The 19,360-nt window shown below is 30.3% G+C and overlaps 1 protein-coding gene across 2 annotated transcripts in view; it reads right to left on the reverse strand.

The window, feature by feature from the left end:
• LOC118203459 (transketolase-like) overlaps positions 1-19,360 on the reverse strand; it is a 97,861-nt gene that overhangs the window by 71,859 nt on the left and 6,642 nt on the right. Inside the window, exon 1 of one of the 2 annotated variants that reach the window (XM_035375763.2) lies at positions 2,797-3,085. The exons of the other annotated variant lie outside the window; for it this stretch is intronic. Coding sequence (XP_035231654.1) covers positions 2,797-2,924 — 128 coding nt within the window. The 5' untranslated portion in view covers positions 2,925-3,085. Of the gene's footprint in view, positions 1-2,796; positions 3,086-19,360 lie in introns of those variants that run through there. 2 annotated transcript variants of the gene reach the window in all.

The raw sequence follows: 19,360 nt of genomic DNA on the forward strand, positions 1-19,360 counted from the left end.
CGAATGAACGATAAAAGTCCATTGTGTTTTTCTCAAGAACCGATTGTGTGATCACTGATTGATACGCAATACGGAAAGAATAACTTTTATGGGAAAATGCGTCTGCTTCTGAGTATTTGTATTAGGCACTGTCGGTTTAAGAAAAAAATTGAGTAGGAAGTTTTTTTTTTTTTTTTTTTTTTCATTTTTTGACCTTTACTTTTAGAGGAACGTTATTGTGGGCCATTTGCGTGTAACTGATGCCCGTCCGGCTGACTTGACTTGGCTTGGTTTATTTGATTATGACAAAGCACTTGAGGGCTATCTACTTAAGAGGAGGGATGCCTTCATGGAAGAATTTTTAAACGAAATTTGCTCGTATCCACGTGAAACACAGGAAAATACATATGTAACCATCTCTTTCCTTGGAAACTAGTTTCCCTTAGAAAGTCCTCCCCTTAGGCAAATAGCCCTAGTGTGCTTTGCCATAATTAAATACACACCACACACACTTTCCTTGGAAACGAACCCAGTCAAACTACCAACGTACAGTGACTTTACCGCTTGGTCGCTACTGGATCTCTGTTCGGCTAGCAATTTTGAGATCCGGATTTCAAATCTCAATAACGACATCGCTGATTTTTTATTTTTCCTGCTTCGTATAAATTCCTGGTCGGTCTATAGTTTTTCGTTACGCTGCCGTGTATTTGTCACATAGGGCGGCAAATGTTGCCGTTTGGCATAAAATCAATATCAGACTTTTCCAACGCCATAACGTTATGTGCTTCGGTAAAGATTCGTTTAATTTCTTTTTCTTTTTTAATAATCAGTTTTATAATTAAAATATTAAAATATATAATCCTGTTATAGAACTGACTTTAATAAATTTACTAAATTAAGTTCAAAGATATAAAAATTGGAAGGATTCTTCAGTGGAGATATTGCTTTGAAGAAAACCAAAAAAATATGTTGCCTATAAGCTCCATCGTAAAAGCGTAAATTCCATCGCTGAATTTTAATTTGTATTTTTATCTTAAATATAAAAGTATTCCAACTAATTCTCTACGCTTGGACTAGCACTATACAAAAAGACAAATTTTCAAAATGCTTACGCAATTATTTTTCTAAGTTACAAATCATTTTGCCGAGAAATGTCATAACGCAATATACATTTCTTCGAATCCCGTTAAACGTTAAATAACCCTTTCTATGCATAAAATAGAGCTTTAACATAAACAAAAGCTTATCTCGGTGTATTCAAAGCATGACAAAATAATTCGAAAGAGTAATATATGCATCGGGGCCGAGTTAACAGACATAATTTGATGAAATGAATCAACGGAATTCAGAGAATGCTTTTAGTAGATATATTTTTATGTTACTGTCAGTTAAGGAAGCAAAAAGCTGAGTTTGATTCTGCTTTATCTCATGACTCTCTGCTTTAGGGCATATCATCTCGTCTTCCAATGGGACCAGAATAATCCAGCGATTCCTTATAAGTTTGTTTTTCCTAGAAGGAATGGCAGGTAAATGGACACAGGGAGTCCCTGAATGAGTCTTGCTGTTAGTGCCTTAGCTTGGGCTCTACGATTAAGGAAATGAAAATTAAATCATAGAGAACATCGTACATAAAAAATTTAGTTAACGTTTCGTAAAGTTGTAATAAAACAGAATACATGCAACGCCTTTTAGTTTTGTAATCAAATCCTTAATTATACATACCGTAAAAACTACTAAGTAAGAGCACTAAACTTTTGTTGGAATTCAACTTCTTCTTTTAAATTTTTCATATTATTCTAGATGCAATACATAAAAACTAGAATTTTTTTAAAATTCCAAATCACTTTAAAACCCGATGCTTTTTAATTATATATATCTGTAAATCAACAAGAACCACATTATGAAAGATTATTGCATCATTTAAGATCCAAAGCTCATACGTCCAAACCTTTGTGTGTGTATATAATATACACGAATTTGTATCTCCGTTTTCTTTCAAATATTGAATGGAAAAACTTCACTATTTATATATTTTCACTAATGTTACCTAGATTCATATACATTAGTATTCGAACTGATGTTGAATTTAAAAATATACTGTTTTTTTAATCACTACTGAGCTTTGATCTACTTAACAGGTTTTATGCCGCTTTCGAAGGTATATTGCTTTAAAATATCGCTTAACATATTACTGCCAAATTTGAAAGCAATGGAAAATTAATAGTAAATGTAAATGGAATGTAATGGAAAATTAATAGTAAAAACTTCCGTAAAACAATTATGTTAAAAACCTAATCCTGCTTTTTAAATCATCTACCCTCATAAAAACGTACTTTCTAACTAAGATTAATCTTGCGAATATATCAGTTTTTAATTATCTAACACATTTTTTAAATTAGCATGTTTTTAATTAACATCAAAATTTTATTTTATTAACATCTTTTACACTCTAACAAATGGAAAGACAAATATTCATATATACCTCATAATGCTGCTTTTATTGAAACAAAAATGTCTCTTCTTTACGTGAACTACGTTTTTGAACCGGATTTTTAAATTCATTGTTCCGAAATAGCTGAAATACTGACAAAGGTATAAATGGCAATCAAATTTATGAACTTCAGCGTTTCATTTTATGCAAAATACTATGCTTCTTAAGTCATTTAATACCAAAAGGAATAAACGATATAAATCAATATATGGTAGCATCTAAATTAATGTTTTTTAAAATTATCATATGTGAAATAAGCAAACGTTTTAGTTAAACTAATGTACCTTAAGATATGTAGCTAATTTAGAGTAACACAGACTCCTTACCCACTTCCTGCCGCATTAGTAGCTCTTATACTGTGCACTCTGAGTCTGTCTGCAATAGCCTCCAACGCAGAAATTTCCATCGTCCCAATTCTTCCAAATTTTGCTTGAGATGAGCAGTAGGATCCCATATTGAAATCAAAGGAATATGACTACTAATATGGTAATTTATTCACATAAACTAATCTAATTGATTAATATTGCCTGTTGTAATAGCTAAACATCTTCTATCAGCAATATCAAACAGTGACAGGTAACTGTTTGCATGACTGTGTTAACATATTTGGTTTGACAATCTCTTACAGGCAAAGATAGATGGGCGGAGAGAAGTGCGTGACGAGACAGTTAAAAGTAGGTGAAAGAAGTTTTTTAGAGCAAATAAAGTAAAATTTGCATCAGGAAAAGGGACGGTGTATGTACTTACTGACAGCAAATGTAGGATGATACGCTAATCATCTCAGATGTTCATCTCAGATTTAATTGCAGATTAATTTTTATACAGCTGCCCACTTTATTTTTAAAATGTTTCGCATTAATGTGTCTGCTCAAAATTTCTATAAAGTAAACAACATTAAAGAATTTAAATTTTTATTCATTGTAATTAAAAACTGAAAAATATTAAAAACGTATCAACTCATTAAAGTTCATCAGTGTTCAATGCATTATGAAAATTTAGAGAAAAATAGAAAAAAGGCACGCCCAAAAGAGCTTTTTTTAACGTTTTGTATGTTAACTTTACTTTATTAAATAGTATGTTCTTTGCAAATAAACCACATAAAATTCAATTCAATAGAAATATCACAAAATATTTAAGAACAGCATATCTTTAGAATTTCTGATACACAGTCTAGCGCGCTAGAGGTTTTTTTTTTTTTTTTTTTTTTTTTTACAGTGTTGCCTTTGCTCGCTTTAAAATCGTTGACTTTCTTAACTAAAAATTCGTTAAAAGTTTTACGAAATTTGGAATATATAATAAAACAAATTCGAAATTCAAAATTCGGGCTTCCAAGTGTTCGATTGGAGGACTACGTTATTCAAAATTTGACAGCTCTAGGTACCATTGTTTTTTCATAATACGAGAAACATTAATGTAGATTCTTCATTTATTAGTGTCTTTAAGTATAATACATGGCGATAATGTTTGATGGCAACAGCTTGAAAAGTGAATGAAATCAGAAACTGAAACGACGCAGAATGCCGTTTTCAGACTAATAGCTCTTTGGGCTAAAACACGCTGAAACATTTTGCAGGCTTTCTAAAATAGTTTTTATGCTTCTGTAAATTCTGTAGGAAACCTTGTAGCATATATAAATTCATTCATCAATTTGGCAGCTGTACACGGAACTTCTCTTGCCGTGAACTGTTTCTTTCTGAGAACTGTGGAATGTTTATTTGCTTCAATTTCCTTCATCCCAACGCTGGACTATTCTTACATCAGTCGCTCATCAAACCCTCAGCTGTGTCGTAGAAGCTCATTAAAGTGCATTGTGAAATGTAGCTGAATGTTTCTCAAGCATTTTAAGTTTGTAGAGACATTGGGTATTTTTTTGGAAGCAGGCAGGATGAAACATTAGCAACGCCTTCGCCGGGAATCGAACCACGGACCTCTGGAATACCGGCACAGCGTGCAGAACCAGTACACCACGATGGCACGCTAAGAAAGTGGAAGAAATACCTTATAAGTTCTGAGTAGAACTGTTTATTAGTGAAGAAGTAAATCATATTCTGTGATGCTCTTTTTTGTGTTTCCCCACCTTGCGTCTTTTTTGTTGGAAGAATTCTTCCTTCTGAAACTTACACGCACAAAAGTTTATCTTAAACTAAAGGATTAAATATAAAAGAGTATCATATTAACCTATAAAAGCTTTTTTTCACTGAAATTTTAAGGGGAGAATTAGTTTAGACCAAGGCTGTCCAACTGGCGGGCCGTATAAATTATTTTACTATGTGAAAATTTAAATCTAATTTGAATTTAAAGTAGGTACTATTTAGTTTGCGTAACTTCACTTAACCTGGCTGAATACAGCAGGAATCCGTTTAACAATGGTTGGCGCTCGTGATGCGCACATTACTTATTATTAACTTAATTTCATATTTATTTATTAATTAAAATAAAAGTTGAATATGAGTGCTACTAATAAAAGAAAAATAGACCTCGAAAATCGAGAATTTCAAGATCGCTGGGAAATAGATTATTTATTTATTCTGAACAAGAATGGTAAACCACAGTGTTTGAAATGTTAACAATTCATAGCTGTGTGTAAAGAATATAACTTGAAGCGCCATTATCTTTCCATGCATGAAAAAAAAAAGTATCATTCGTACACGCGAGACGTGAAAATACCACTAGTGAAGAAAATGAAAAAGCAGCTGGATCATCAAACGATTTATTTTAATCAAGAACCAAAATTTCAAGAAGCACTTGTAGCTGCATCGTTTGAAGTTTGTTTAGAAATAGTAAAGGCAAAGAAGCCATTTGTGAATGGAGAATTCATTAAAAAATGTGCCATAAAAATGCTCAAGCATTTGACAACGAAATGGTAAGAAAATTTCAAACAGTATCACTTTCTCACCAGACTGTAAGCCGACGTGTAAACGAAATTAGCATGCATGTCACTAATAAATTAGAAAACCTAATCAATAGTTACTGCTATTTTTCGGTAGCATTGGATGAGGTGAAGATATTTACAAACAATTAAAATGTTCAGTAGAGCCGTATGGCGGATTTGACAACTGCACTGCTATTCTAACCGACGGTGCTAGAGTTATGACGGGCAAAAATATTGAGCTCGCGGGACTTTTGCAAAAAGAAGGAATAACATGTCGTATGTTACACTGTATTATCCATCAGGAGGCATTATGTGGTTTATCCTAAAACTTAAAGTCGAACTGGACAAGGTTTGCAAAATTACTAATTTAATTTGCGGCGGAAATCGTTCTCTTACACACCGAAAATTTAAAACATTTTTGGATGAATTGGAAACTGAGTATGGAGATCTGCTTTTGCATAGTAACGTTCGTTGGTTAAGTGCTGAAAAGTGCTTGAGGAGATTCTTTACACTTCGAAAAGAAGCTCATCTTTTTCTCACAGAAATTGCCGTCGATGAAAATTTGACAGCAAATTTAGTCGATAAAAATTTTATTTATTCACTTGATTTCCTAACGGAGATTACAAATTATTTAAATATTTTGAATAAATCCTTGCAAGGACAAGATCAAAATATGTGTTGCCTTTATAAATATGTCACTGGATTTTGAAACAAATTAAAATTGTTAAGGTTTAATTTGGAGCAAAATAATTTATTTCATTTTGAATCTTGCAAAGAGATCTATGAAGGAATGTAATATAGAAGCGAATTTTAAAATATTTCTACCAAAATTGGATATGCTAATTACAGATTTCAATGAAAGATTTTCTCAATTTGATGATCTTAAACCGTCTATTGATTTATTTTGTAATCCAATTAATATTGATATCAACCCTGTTGATCTTAAATATCAAATAGAATTATGTGAGCTGCAGGCTGACCCATTTTTTACATCTCGTGGAGTAACGGAATAGAAATATTCAAATTTTTAGATAAAGAGAAATATCCCAAATTGAGATATTTTGGACTTCAAATTGTATCAATTTTCGGAAGTGCATATATCTGCGAGCATGCATACTCCGATATGAAATATGTAAAGTCAAAATATAGAAACAGTTTGAAAGATTCCACTCTTGAAGATATAATTAGACTTGCCACAACAAATATTGATGTGGACATAAAATATATTGTTGCTAAACAATTACGGCCACAATGTTTTCATTAATATATTACGAAAGTTTTCTTTTTAGTATAAATAAAATATTTTTAATTAACATAAACTGACTTTTCATTTATTAACCTTCTTGCCCCCCCCCCGACATGTTTAGTGAAGAAAATAGGGCCCGCGGTCTATGATAAGTTGGAACAGCGCTGGTTTAGACGAAAGAAATTTGTAGTAAGCGGGGGTAATGACGGATCGTCAGGGCAAAAAGAAGAAATTGATGACAAGTGAAGAATCGGATGATGTTCAACTGAAGATAGAATGTTTGTCCATTGGGCGGCAAAATGATCCTAGGTGTGTGTGTGTGTGTGATTATGGCAAAGCCTCGAGGGCTATCTGCCTAAGAGGAGGGATGCCTTCGTGGAGGACTTTCTAAGGGAAACTGGCTCGTATACACGTTACACATGGGGAAAACCACGAAAACGCCCATGCAGCCAGCCCGTTCGCGGGATTCGAACCTCGGACCGAACTACCAGTGTTCAGCGACTTTACCGCTCGGCCGCTGGTGGACCAAAATGATCCTAGGAATCACGAGATTACAATAACAGCTTATTCTTACTATTCCGTTCTTATTCCCCGACTATTTTATTCTAAAATGCAATTTCAAAATACTGAAATACAAATGCGAATTAGCTTAAAATAGCTGAAAGTGTTCTTATTGTAACAGCAGTTATCTAATTAAAAACTGATTAATAATTGTATATGATGGACAAACAAGAACTTGCACGTACTGTGTATAATAAAAAAGCAAGTGAGTAAAGAAATTTTTGCTAACATTAAAACAAGAAAAATATTCTTAGAATGTTAATTTTTCTTCAAAACTAAGCACAGTATTTTAGCTTCTTTCGTAGTATCTTGCTTTGTAATATGGTGGCTTTCTTGGTGAATACTGAAAAGCGGAGAGGAGGTACTGAGACAGTTCTCTGCACAAAATACTCTGGCTATACTACTGCTTCGATTGTAGTAGATTTTGCATAAAACTACTTTGACAGAGTTTTATACAAAATATAAAACTAACTATAAGGTATTTTTTCTAATTTTGAAAATATCTTAAGTTTAATCAGTTAATTAGAATTTGATCTGAAAGTTTCATATGATCACAGAAGATTTGAAAGCTTAATACGAGCGCATAAAAATGGTAAAGGTGAAATTTAATTGTTACTATTATCATAGCAAATATTAATATTACAGTGTTACTCTTATAGTAAATTGCTTGAATTGTTGTTACATTACTATCCTCTTCGAAAAAGCTATTGTTTCTGGTTTGTTGCATAATCGCATTTTTAACTGCGTGTATACAAATGAAGATAAACTGTAGAAAAACTGTAAAGTAGGAGCTGTATGAAAAACTCTCTCACCAGTTTTGCTTCCTAACGTAGATGGATGGATATAAGACTTTTCGCCGTTGCCTTTTCGCCTACAGGACAATCCGCCGTCCTGATACAGGACAATCCACCGACAGTTGATTCGCCATGGATCATTTAGCCGTCAAGTAGCTATAAAATGCGTAGTAAAGGTTATTTAATATAAGTAATTACCTACTTACAAATATGAGATAGAAAGAAATTACACGTAGTTCGATAGAAAATTATCTCAGTAGTAAATAGAAAAAAATTATCGCATTTTATAATTATGGACTAAACCTCAGAGATAGTATGTTATCATTTCTAAAATTATGCAGATGCAATGTTTACAGGATTCGTCAAAATTTCTTATCACCCCATGAAAGTAAGCACTTTACATTTTTATGAAATATTAACAAATAATGAAATTAATTTGGAATCTTGTTAACACATCACGCTTAAAGTTAATAAATATATAAATAGATATACTAATAAGTTATATGTCATACCTAACGATGCATTTGCATAAAATTTAAAATAAAATATACAGAATCATTTTATGTATTATTCAAATGCTTTTAATGCAAGGAATTTGCTAAAATGTAAATGCTCACGAATCATCTGGTTCTTTAAAGAGCAAAAGTTTAGAAAGATGTTTTACCACAGCTTTGGCTGTAGAGCAAATTTTTTACATGCCATTTATTTTTTAATATCTGCCTGAAATTGAGTTTTAATATAAAATCACAAAAAAAAATTCAATTTTTTTTTTAATTATACAAAGACAATACTCCTTGAATATTATCTTAAAAATGGTCGATTCATTTTAAAGTTCCAAAAAAATTTCTTTTTTATTATGACAGATTATATATATATTTACATCACGTCATATTTAATTTTAATATTATGCTTCATGTTATTTTTCAATTATATTATATTTCATCTCAATTATGAATGTTTTTAATTACCGATTTTAGTTTAACTAAATACCGCCTATCATTAATGAATTTATTAATTTAGTATATTTTAATAATTCTAGAAGCTGGGTTTAGTAGCAAAAGTTTTTTTCTTTGAGAATTTAAGACAGCCGAAGGTATATATTCAGTAAACAAAATTCGTAAACTAAATAAACATAATATAATATGGCAATATATAATATGAGCATGTAAAGAAAAATATATTTTGACGGCGAATCAGACAGCCGGCGAAATGACATGACGGCGAAACTGCGGCGTCGAAACGGCAGCGGAGAATAGCCCATGGAGATAGGAAGTAAGTGAGAGGCCATAACTGGTTTTCTCCATTCACTGCTTTGAAGCAGTGGCGATTCCTTCGTGGAAACCAAACCATTCAGTGACTTACCATTAAGGGGGGATGAATGGGTTTTGACATGATAGGATGTAAACATTTTGTAAGTACGCTGTAAATATACGCATAAATGCATACATTTTCTTTTTCTACAAGATTTTAGAATCCTAAGTATGTGAAAAGAATGCATTTTTAAACATCATTTCATTCTGAACGGAATTAACTGCTATAATTTTACCAGAACAGTTTGCTCAGAACAGTTTAATTTAAATGAAATATTTTCCCAGGTTTTCGTTAATTACATAAGAAAAAAATTAAGGTAATTCGATTTTATTAAGTTAAATATTACAAAAATTAAAATCAATGTGTATTGTATTATTAATATTATAATTAAGCATTATTTCTTTTCTATTTACAGAGCTTCTTCGTAAAATAATTTCTCAAATATGTCATGATTATCTAGCTTCCGAGGCATCTTTTAAAGCGAAAATCTGAATCAGTTTATAATTAATACTCTGCTCGTTTCATTTCAAATTAGAGCGCCTTTTATTTTAATAACGAAATACGTTAAATATTGGTGCTGATTTCCATGTATTTAACTTTTTATGAATATTTCCAAAAGGGAATGAAAAAAAGGATTCTTTTTTTAATATTATTTAAAACTTGTAACTGAGTTAATATAAAATGTAAGGAAATAATTCTTTTACTACTGATCAGATTTTTTTTACCCTTATTTCAACAATACATATTCTAAAAACTATTCTTTATTACTTCCTTAAATACGCATAGAGAATTTGCTTTACAATAACTTTTAACAAATTGCTCTCCAGTACGAATAATTCTTGTTTAACTAGTTTTATAAACGTATTTGTTAGCAGAATTTCAATTTATGTTTACAATTAAATGTTAAGGTTATTATATATTTAAATAATATTTATAATCATTATAAATTTAGATATATTTAATAACTAGATTTCTTCACAGTAACTTTCACGGGAGTTTATGAATAATAAATCCTTCATTTCCAAATACATTTATAAATAATTTAATAAATATTTACGTATTTTGGTAAAGGCAGATATATGTTTTTTGCAAGCATATGCATAAATACCCGTACATATTTAATATTTTTCATTTTCGGCGAGTGCAAATCTTTAATTTCTGTGCATTCACTGTCTTTTTTCGAGTAAAGTAATTTACAATAGTTTAGCATATACCAGAATTTTCTATATAAATATGTGTAAATATAACTTGAATGAAAATTACATGCATTCTTTTTAATACTCACTCGAAGTCAGTTTTCCTTCGAAATTCCTCCGCGATTGCATCTCTTCCTTTAGGCAGACAGCCCTTGCATGCCTTACCCTATTTAATAAAAACTTAACCTGACCTATGTGCCTAATTAAAAATATTTTAACATGCGTAATTTAGCTATCAAGTTTCAAACTTTTGACTTCAAACACGTTTTAGGATACATTCTTTATCAAATTCAAATTTTCTAGTAAATATATTTTAGCAGAGCATTCAATACCCCTTTTAACGATTTTAACCAGTTTAATAGTTCTCTGATAATATTAATAAATAATAACTATCCATTTCACATTTAAACATTAACCTCACTGTCATCAGATTGCAATCTTGATTGCCTTACTCTGCATTATATTGCTTCATTTTTTAAAAGAGTTAAAACAAATTGATCTAAATTCACAAATATCTGAAATTTTCATATTTCGAGGTAATCCAGAAGGAAGTATATTGCTATACCGATTAATAATATTAATGATGCTTTTTTCATGTCTTGAAACGCTCTCAAAAATAACAGACCACTATTCAAGTATATATATTGAATAACAAAGATTTTTCATTCATAATTTTATATTACATTTAGTCATCAATTAAACATGTTGCTAAATAGAATTTTAAAAAAGAGAGACGAAACATAATTTTTTTCATTTTTTAGTCAACCCAAAGAGTAAACCCAAGGTGATTATTTTTGAATTGTATAAAAATAAAATGGTAATATGTGGATGATAAAATATGTATTTTATTTAAAACATTTTGGTATTTGAAACATAAAATTAAAGTAGCGAATACTCTATCAAGGGTATCGAAAGACATACAATTTTAAAAGTACCGCAAAATCATTGTTGCAAGTTATCGAAAAATAACCAAGATGTGTATTGCGTAAGATGTATTTTTGGGTAAAGTAACTAACCTGTACAAATTTCTATTATCCATCCAACAATGAATGTTTATTTTATGCGTTAATATACCGCTTTTCGGGTTTGTATGAAACTGTTGTACGTGAAAATACTACCAAAGCGCTGTTAAGGAAGCACTGCATGTAAACAAAAAACACCCCATCTGGAAACCAAAGCCTGGGAGCAGTGCTTCACTCGTAGTGCAGGGCTGGCTCTCCTTTCATTCTTATCTCCATGGAATAGTCCCTTTTCCTAGATAGACTTAACATGTTTTACCATAATCAACTTAACTACCTACTTCCTGCTCTAGTACCAAATTTCATATGTGTCATATGATACGCTATCTATCAGTGGACTTCAGTATAAAAAGAAACTAGTGGAGAGTTCAAGTAGCTCTGCAGTAAATTTAGAACTTTATTTCCTTAAAAATTGGGTATATTTTCATACTGAACTCGAAGGCTGAATGACAGTTTAAATGAAACGTTTCGTAAAAGAAACGAGAAACTTCAAAATATTCTTACTAGTGAATATTACGCAATAGCATTTTTTTAACATATGCGCGATTTTCACTGAAAAATGTCTTATTTTATAGATCTCCGGTGAAATTTTATTTGTGTCTTATTCTGTAGAGTTTTACTTTAATGTTCAGAAAATGCCTATAAAAAGAATCCTTATCCGATAAAGTCAATAATTTATACAATAACATCATAAACATTATACACGAAAATAATTTAAAAATATTATCGAAATTACAGTTGTAGAGACATTAGGTAATTTTTGGAAGCCGGAGAGATGAAAAACTAGCAACGCCTTCGCCGGGAATCGAACCACAGACCTCTGGAATAACGTCTCCGTGTGCAGAACCACTACACCACGAAGGCATGCCAAGAAGGTGGAAGAAATACCTTACACAGTTTAAATGTGATTTTTCCTTTTATGAAATAACATACAACTAAATGGATTCATTGAATTGTCATATTTCTATGGATAAAACCAAGACTGTAAAACTCGAGATTATTACATCAAAGCAAATCGTGAAATTGAAGAATAAGGAAAAATTACATTATGTCGAAATTTCTGCTGTAATGTATAAACTCTTGGAAAATGTTTTAATTAGAGCTTGGATACGCGTAAATTTAATTTTTATGATAAACAGAGAAAGTAATTCAGTCTTTCTTTATGTGGTACCTCTAAATTTACAGAGATTGATGCGAGTCTGAAGATTAAAAATATAAAAAAATATTTATTATTAAATAGCTTAAAGAGAATAAATATTATATAAGGGTTACAGATTATGCTATTCTAGTAAATGTACTTTAGGCAATTAAGTAAAGCAATTTGTAAATAAATTTTAAGTTTCTGATATATATAAAAATGCTAAGGTTTAACTTAACTTGTACTTCTTTTGTACTATTCATTATATATTTATATAATTCCCTCCTATTTGTTTAGTTCTTTAAACTTTATTAATTCGATTTATTCATTTCTTTTCTTATGATTTTATTCCAAAGCGGCCGATCTGCTGAACAATCGATCTGCTTAAGTTAAAATCCCAGCGAACAAGATATCTGAGAGTATTCATCGTTCTCGCTATGCGTAACGTAAATACGATACAAGTTGTCTCCACGAATGCATCCTTTCGGTTTGGTATATAACTCTCATGCGCTTTGCTATAATCAAACGAACGAAACCAATTTTTTCTCATATTCTTTTTATATTGTTCCAATACGTTCTTCCTTATACTTCTAATAGCTTATTTTTTCACCTTTATTATTCTGGTGTATCTATTTTGTTTTTTAAATATTTAACGTGAGTAATTTTCTTTAATTTGTGAAAGAGAGTCTTTTATTGTTATTTTCTTGTTTGTTTTTAAATATATGCACTTAGAACCTTAGCAAGTTCTGTCTAATGTATGATATAAAAATAATTTAATCAACTTCACTATGATTGTTTGCGGGCGTATAATTCTTTATTAATTGAGGCAGATTTAAACAGCTGTAAACAAATTCAGCTATTTTGAATATACATTTATGCTTTCCCGTTCCGAGTAATAAATGCGTGACATTCGTGGGCTGTTGACTTTCAATTATTCCAAAAAAAATCAATGCTTAAAGGGCATCGACCGTTGTAACGCAATTTTTACGATTCAGATGCTTTGCGTGCGGAAAATACTGCGAATTGCTGTAGCTACAAGAGATCCGCAGTTAATGTTTATTAGCTTATACGGAATTGCTCTTAAACATGAATATTTATTATTGAAGAAATTGTTTAGTAATGCAATATTTAATGCGTGCGGGTAGTGTCGTAATGTTGATTTCAGGACGCCTAATGGTATGACGCCGATTTTGTTGATTATTCCCTCTTGTTATTTTCTATTTATTATTGGAGGAGTTAAAGCAACAAGAATCAGCGTAATATTCCTAAATTTGTAGGGCTAGTTTGGAAAGTTTAAAATGTCTTATCACCAGCTTCTCTTTCAACATTTGCGCCCACACTGTAAAAAAAAATCTGTAAGGTTACTAAGAAAACTCATGGAAACTGGGATGCCATGGGTTATTTGAGTAACAGCAACAGGTGTTTTCTTTGTAACTTTACAAGAGTTTTGCCTGTAATGGTTACAGATCTTTTTCTTGTAATATCACAGCATATAGTTATGTAAGTAGAACATATTTTTCTTATGTAAAATCCCAAACGATATATCTGTAATGGTTACAGATTATTTGCGTGTAATATTACAACAAATAATTATGTAAAAAGAACATGTTTTTCTCATGTAAGATCTCAACAGATATATCTGTAACCGTTACAGGTTATTTGCTTGTATTATTACAGCACGTTATTATGTGAGTAGAAGATACTTTTCTTACGTAAAATTCCAATGGTTGTATCTGTAAAGGTTTCAGATTATTTCCTTCTAATATCTCATTAAGTAATTATATGTGTGTAGAATATATTTTTCATAGATGAAATACTAAAGGATATGTCTATAAAAGTAATAGATTTTTGGTCTAAAATAATGCTTATTATAATAAAATACATTGAAATGCATATAAAGCAATGATATATGTAGGTATATATATAATTTTGATTAATAATCGATTTGAGCTTAATTTGATAATTAAGTTCAAATTGATATGCTACTCCTTACATTAAATTACATGTATATCCTTTACATAAAATAATGGAAAGTCATCTGAAATTTATATTTGGCCTGTAAAATAGCAAAAAAAAAAAAAAGAAAAAAGAAAAAAACAGTATGCTTTATTTGCATGTTTTAGTGTCAATTATTAAGATATGTTCTAGAACTTTCTTTTTAGTAATTTTAGTTAAAATAGAGACATGTTCCTTTAGATTTAACTTATATGAGTAAACGTGTTGCATGTTGATATGATCATATTATTACAATAAAAGACATTTTGTGAAATATTTCTATGAAGAACTCAGAACAGCTGTTCTTTATGTTTCAAAAATATTATATTATCTCCTTCTAAAAAATAACATTTTCAGTAAATCAAAGAATTCAACATAGCAATGAACTTTATTTTGTTACTACAAGGAATTCAAAATTTTGTTCATAAGCTTGAATTACAACGTCCAACTAACCTTTTTATTCTTATCTGCACTCAGTGTTTGACAACAGTCTGCTATTGTTTGAAGTAATAGATGGCAACTGCATAACGTTTTTACCCTACCTTAAAATAATTTCCTTTGAATTAACAGATAGAAGTCTTTCATTAAAAACCTAATATCATGCTTTTTGAATAAGCATAAAACTTCACCAACTGACCTTAATTTTAAAAGCCTTGCTTCCATTAAAATTCTTGATGCTTAATACAATTATGCCTTTAACAAATTGGTTTCAAAAATTAATACTTCAGTTTAACTTAAAATTTAATGCATTTTAATTTTACCTATAATTTTTTACAAACGTGATATGTAATAAAACTTTAAGCTTAGTAGTTACCATTTAGAAAGTGATAAAGTATTCTTAGTTATTATAAATTTCGAGATTTGCATACAAAATTGTGAAATATACATGTGACAACAGAAAACAAACTTTATGCTCTCTCTCTATATATATATTACAGCATGTTAATTATGAAGTTTATTAAATTAATAATTTTATTGTGAAACATTATGAAGCAAATAATATGCTAATTAAAATACAGAAGTAAAAATAATTTATTACTTAATTCATAAACTTTACATAAAACCTTAAAAAAAGAATTAATTAAAAAATAACACAATATAACATTTCATAAAAATTCGTTTCGACTGCTTGGAAAAAATGAATGGTTTTTCCCCTTCTTTGTAAACTATGTCTCCTAAATAAAGAAAAAAACATTTCTTTTAAAATCATAATCATGCTCTTAAAAAGCTTATAAAAATTATTTTAATAGATGTTTTAAACATGTGCTCATAAAACACTTTTAATCATATTTCTTTATAATATCTTAAGTAATCAGGAACAGCTTAAATACTTTAAAAAATTGCATTACAATGAACCGTCTCATTACTACAAGCTACCTCAGTCAATCACTTTTTAAATTTAACCAGCATTCCTCATAAAATAACTAATTAGTAAACATAACTTCTCTAAGATGCCCAATATCATTAAAGATCAAAATCTTTAGGAATCACGCATAGCTAGCTTAGAGAAGGTTCATTGTACAAAAACAGCCAATATGCAAATATTTTTCATAAATGAAGCCACCATAGTTATTAAATATAATATACAGTATACTTATATTCAGAATTCAGAACTTGAATAAATTTCTCGAACTGTTTTAGCATTCGAAAAATATTATATTTATTACCTTAAATTTCTAAAACAATATTACATATTGCTCCAAATGAATCACTGGGACTCGGACAACATTTTCCCCCAAGCTTTCTTTTAGCAACAGGATTCTGAAATTGTTTTAATGATTTAGGTAATGTTTGTCTCTCTTAAGACGCTCACAAAACAAGTTACCCTAAATTTTTCGTCTGCATAGTGGTCATTTTCATCTTACTAACTGATTTGCTAGTGGATTTTGGGTGCATGGCCTATTATTTATGAAACGATAATAGTGAACAGCTTCAAGAAAATGGGGATATCTAATGCTCTTGATGCTATATTCCCACTTATTTTTACTAATTTTATCTTCCGAAAATTGAGAGGGAAAAATTAAACGAATAATTTAATTTCCAAAGGACACAGTCACAGTAGGAATATAACAAATGAAAAGTAATCATGTATAAACTACTACTATCACAATATTATTTCTTTAAAAGAAACCTCTATTTCAATAAGAATACACATAATTGCAACATCAAATAAGTTATCTCATTTCTTTATAATTTGAATTTCTCTCATTCTCATTGTTGTTCTTGCAATTCCTTAAGCCTCAGATCATACATAAATAATTAGAGAAGATGAATATGCAGCTGATATGGCAAAATTGCACAGTGAATGGCAGTTGGTATTTCCTTTCACTATCATAGATCATTTTTTGTATTAGGCTGACATAATATTCAACAGTTAGAAGAGAAAGATTCAACGGGGCCTTTAGTGTACTAAAGTTTGCCTTTGTTAGTATGACGAAAACAATCAGTATGTCGATAAATCCATTTTAAAATCTTGGGATATTCATTTTCTAAATGCATTAAAAGGGGGAAAATTATGCAAATATTTTTTTTAATATTCAAAATCTGGTTCTAAAGCTGGGTGGGATAGAATATGCAACGCAATACGGTAATTCTGAAGATCATTGCTCGTGGTAGTACAAACGGAGTGGTGATTACATGCTGTAGAAGACGGCACAAATTGCAGTTCCAGATGCATTAAATGCTTTGAGGTCTAGGGAATAGCATTGGGCAATAATAAGAATGAAATTCAAGGTATAGGGAAGTAGGAATGAAGATTATTATTATCAGATACTGAAACGTTAATGTTACTAAACATTCTTATTGGAATGTAGGTTTCTTTTATATAATAATACTATGATAGTTACCAGTAGTTCATTTATGAATATTTTTGATTGGTTATGGTCTTACTGTAATCACATCCTTCAAAATTAAATTATTGCTTAATTTCCCCCTTGATTTTCATACTATAATATTAGTAAAAAGGAGGAAAAAAGTCTGCAAGTAAACATAACTCCTCTCTATATATCATTATGTCGATAAATCCATTTTAAAATCTTGGGATATTCATTTCCTAAATGCATTAAAAGGGGGATAATTATGCAAATATTTTTTTTTTAAATTTTCGTGGGCAACTAAGCAAAACAAATGTGACTTTTTCTTCTTTCAAAAATTTGTGTTAATAAATAGGATGAGAATTAAGTTCATTTTAAAGACTTATGACACATGAAATATACATGATCAAAATAAATTAGAAAATTAAGTTCAAATAAATTTTAAGCTAAATTACGTGTTTAAGTTGCAATACTTCAGTTTGATCTATAATCCGGACCTCAAAGCTACAAACTTTCTGCGCATGTGTCGCGTTGAGGCATGCGCGTAAGACCTTTACGGCTGCGAATATGCGTGTACGCATGCGCATAATACGTTTACACATGTGCGTTTAATGTATAACGGACGGTATAAGCTAAGCTAAAATTATCTAATTCAATTAATGTTACAGATTGCGTTGTTCCTTAATCTTCGAATTAGATCCGGCTTATTATTTTTTGAAGACTGTTAGAGCAATTTTATAAAAGTAAGCTTGAACTTTCAATTATGTCAAATAGAATTTCCGATATATATTTACTAATATGTAAAGGATCTACAAAGCGAAAGTATGTTTCGAAGTCCATTAAACAAAAAGTGGAATTGCTGCAAAATAATGGATAAAGGCATAATCCTTTGTTTATCTAACCATTCAGAAATCTGCTGTTTATCAATTTCGCGCTACTGTGCGGCGGCGGGGGGGGGGAGGAACGCCGCGGCGCGCAATGTATTGGATGTTCATCTGTCAGCAATCCTTATCTTCAGGGCAGATGTTTTTATTTTATTTGGCTTATAATTCCTTACTTAGTATTTCATCTCGATGTACTCCGTCTTGTTTATGATTTAAATCAAATTCCTCGTCAATATAATTCGCTTCCGATAGTGAAGAAAGTGATACAGAGGTTATTGAAAACGAAAAAATTTCGATTGACAAATTAGTCGGTATTCTCGACACAGCAATTATAGGACTTCAACAGCGGAACTTTGTAACTGAAGCAGAAATTATGGCTGTTTATAGAATTAAAGAGAAAGTATTATCACATAAAACGAAGCAACTTAAACAACTTACATTGAAAGAAATGTTTAATAAAGTAAACAAATAAATATTAAGCTTTTTTTTTTTTTTTTTTCTTTTTTTAAATTTTGATACCCTTTAGATCATAATTGTTCTTTATTTCATAAATTACGGTTTCATATTTTTAATTTTAAAATTTCTGCATGCCATCTTACCAGATTTAAACTGATGATCTGTAATCCGGGAAAATTGATAATCCGGAATCGCCGAAGTCCCGACGAATCCGGATTAACGACTTTTGACTGTACTAACAAAACCAAACATCATATTCCCATTCTGCACAGTATAAAAATTCTTCTGCAAAACTGCAAAAATTACCAACACTTTGGCTTATTTGATAACTTTCAAATTCACTCCTTTGTTTGCATTTAGAATTTATAACTTTAATTTTCCACAGAAATTTGTTTTTGATTTTAAAAAATTTCACTGGCATAATTTCATTCACTTCAGCATATATTAATAGATGCAGAAGGTTTTTGTACCTTACATAATTTTAAATCTTATGTAACCTAACGTAATTAATAACAAAATCAAAGCGTAGATTAGAAACTGCATAAAATTTAATAAATAATTTCTACTAGTGTCACACGAAATGCTATGAAATTAATCAATAAAAT

Source organism: Stegodyphus dumicola, chromosome 5, assembly GCF_044657685.1.
Source record: "Stegodyphus dumicola isolate Sdum_Otavi_A_Nest chromosome 5, ASM4465768v1".
Classification (NCBI taxonomy): domain Eukaryota; kingdom Metazoa; phylum Arthropoda; class Arachnida; order Araneae; family Eresidae; genus Stegodyphus; species Stegodyphus dumicola.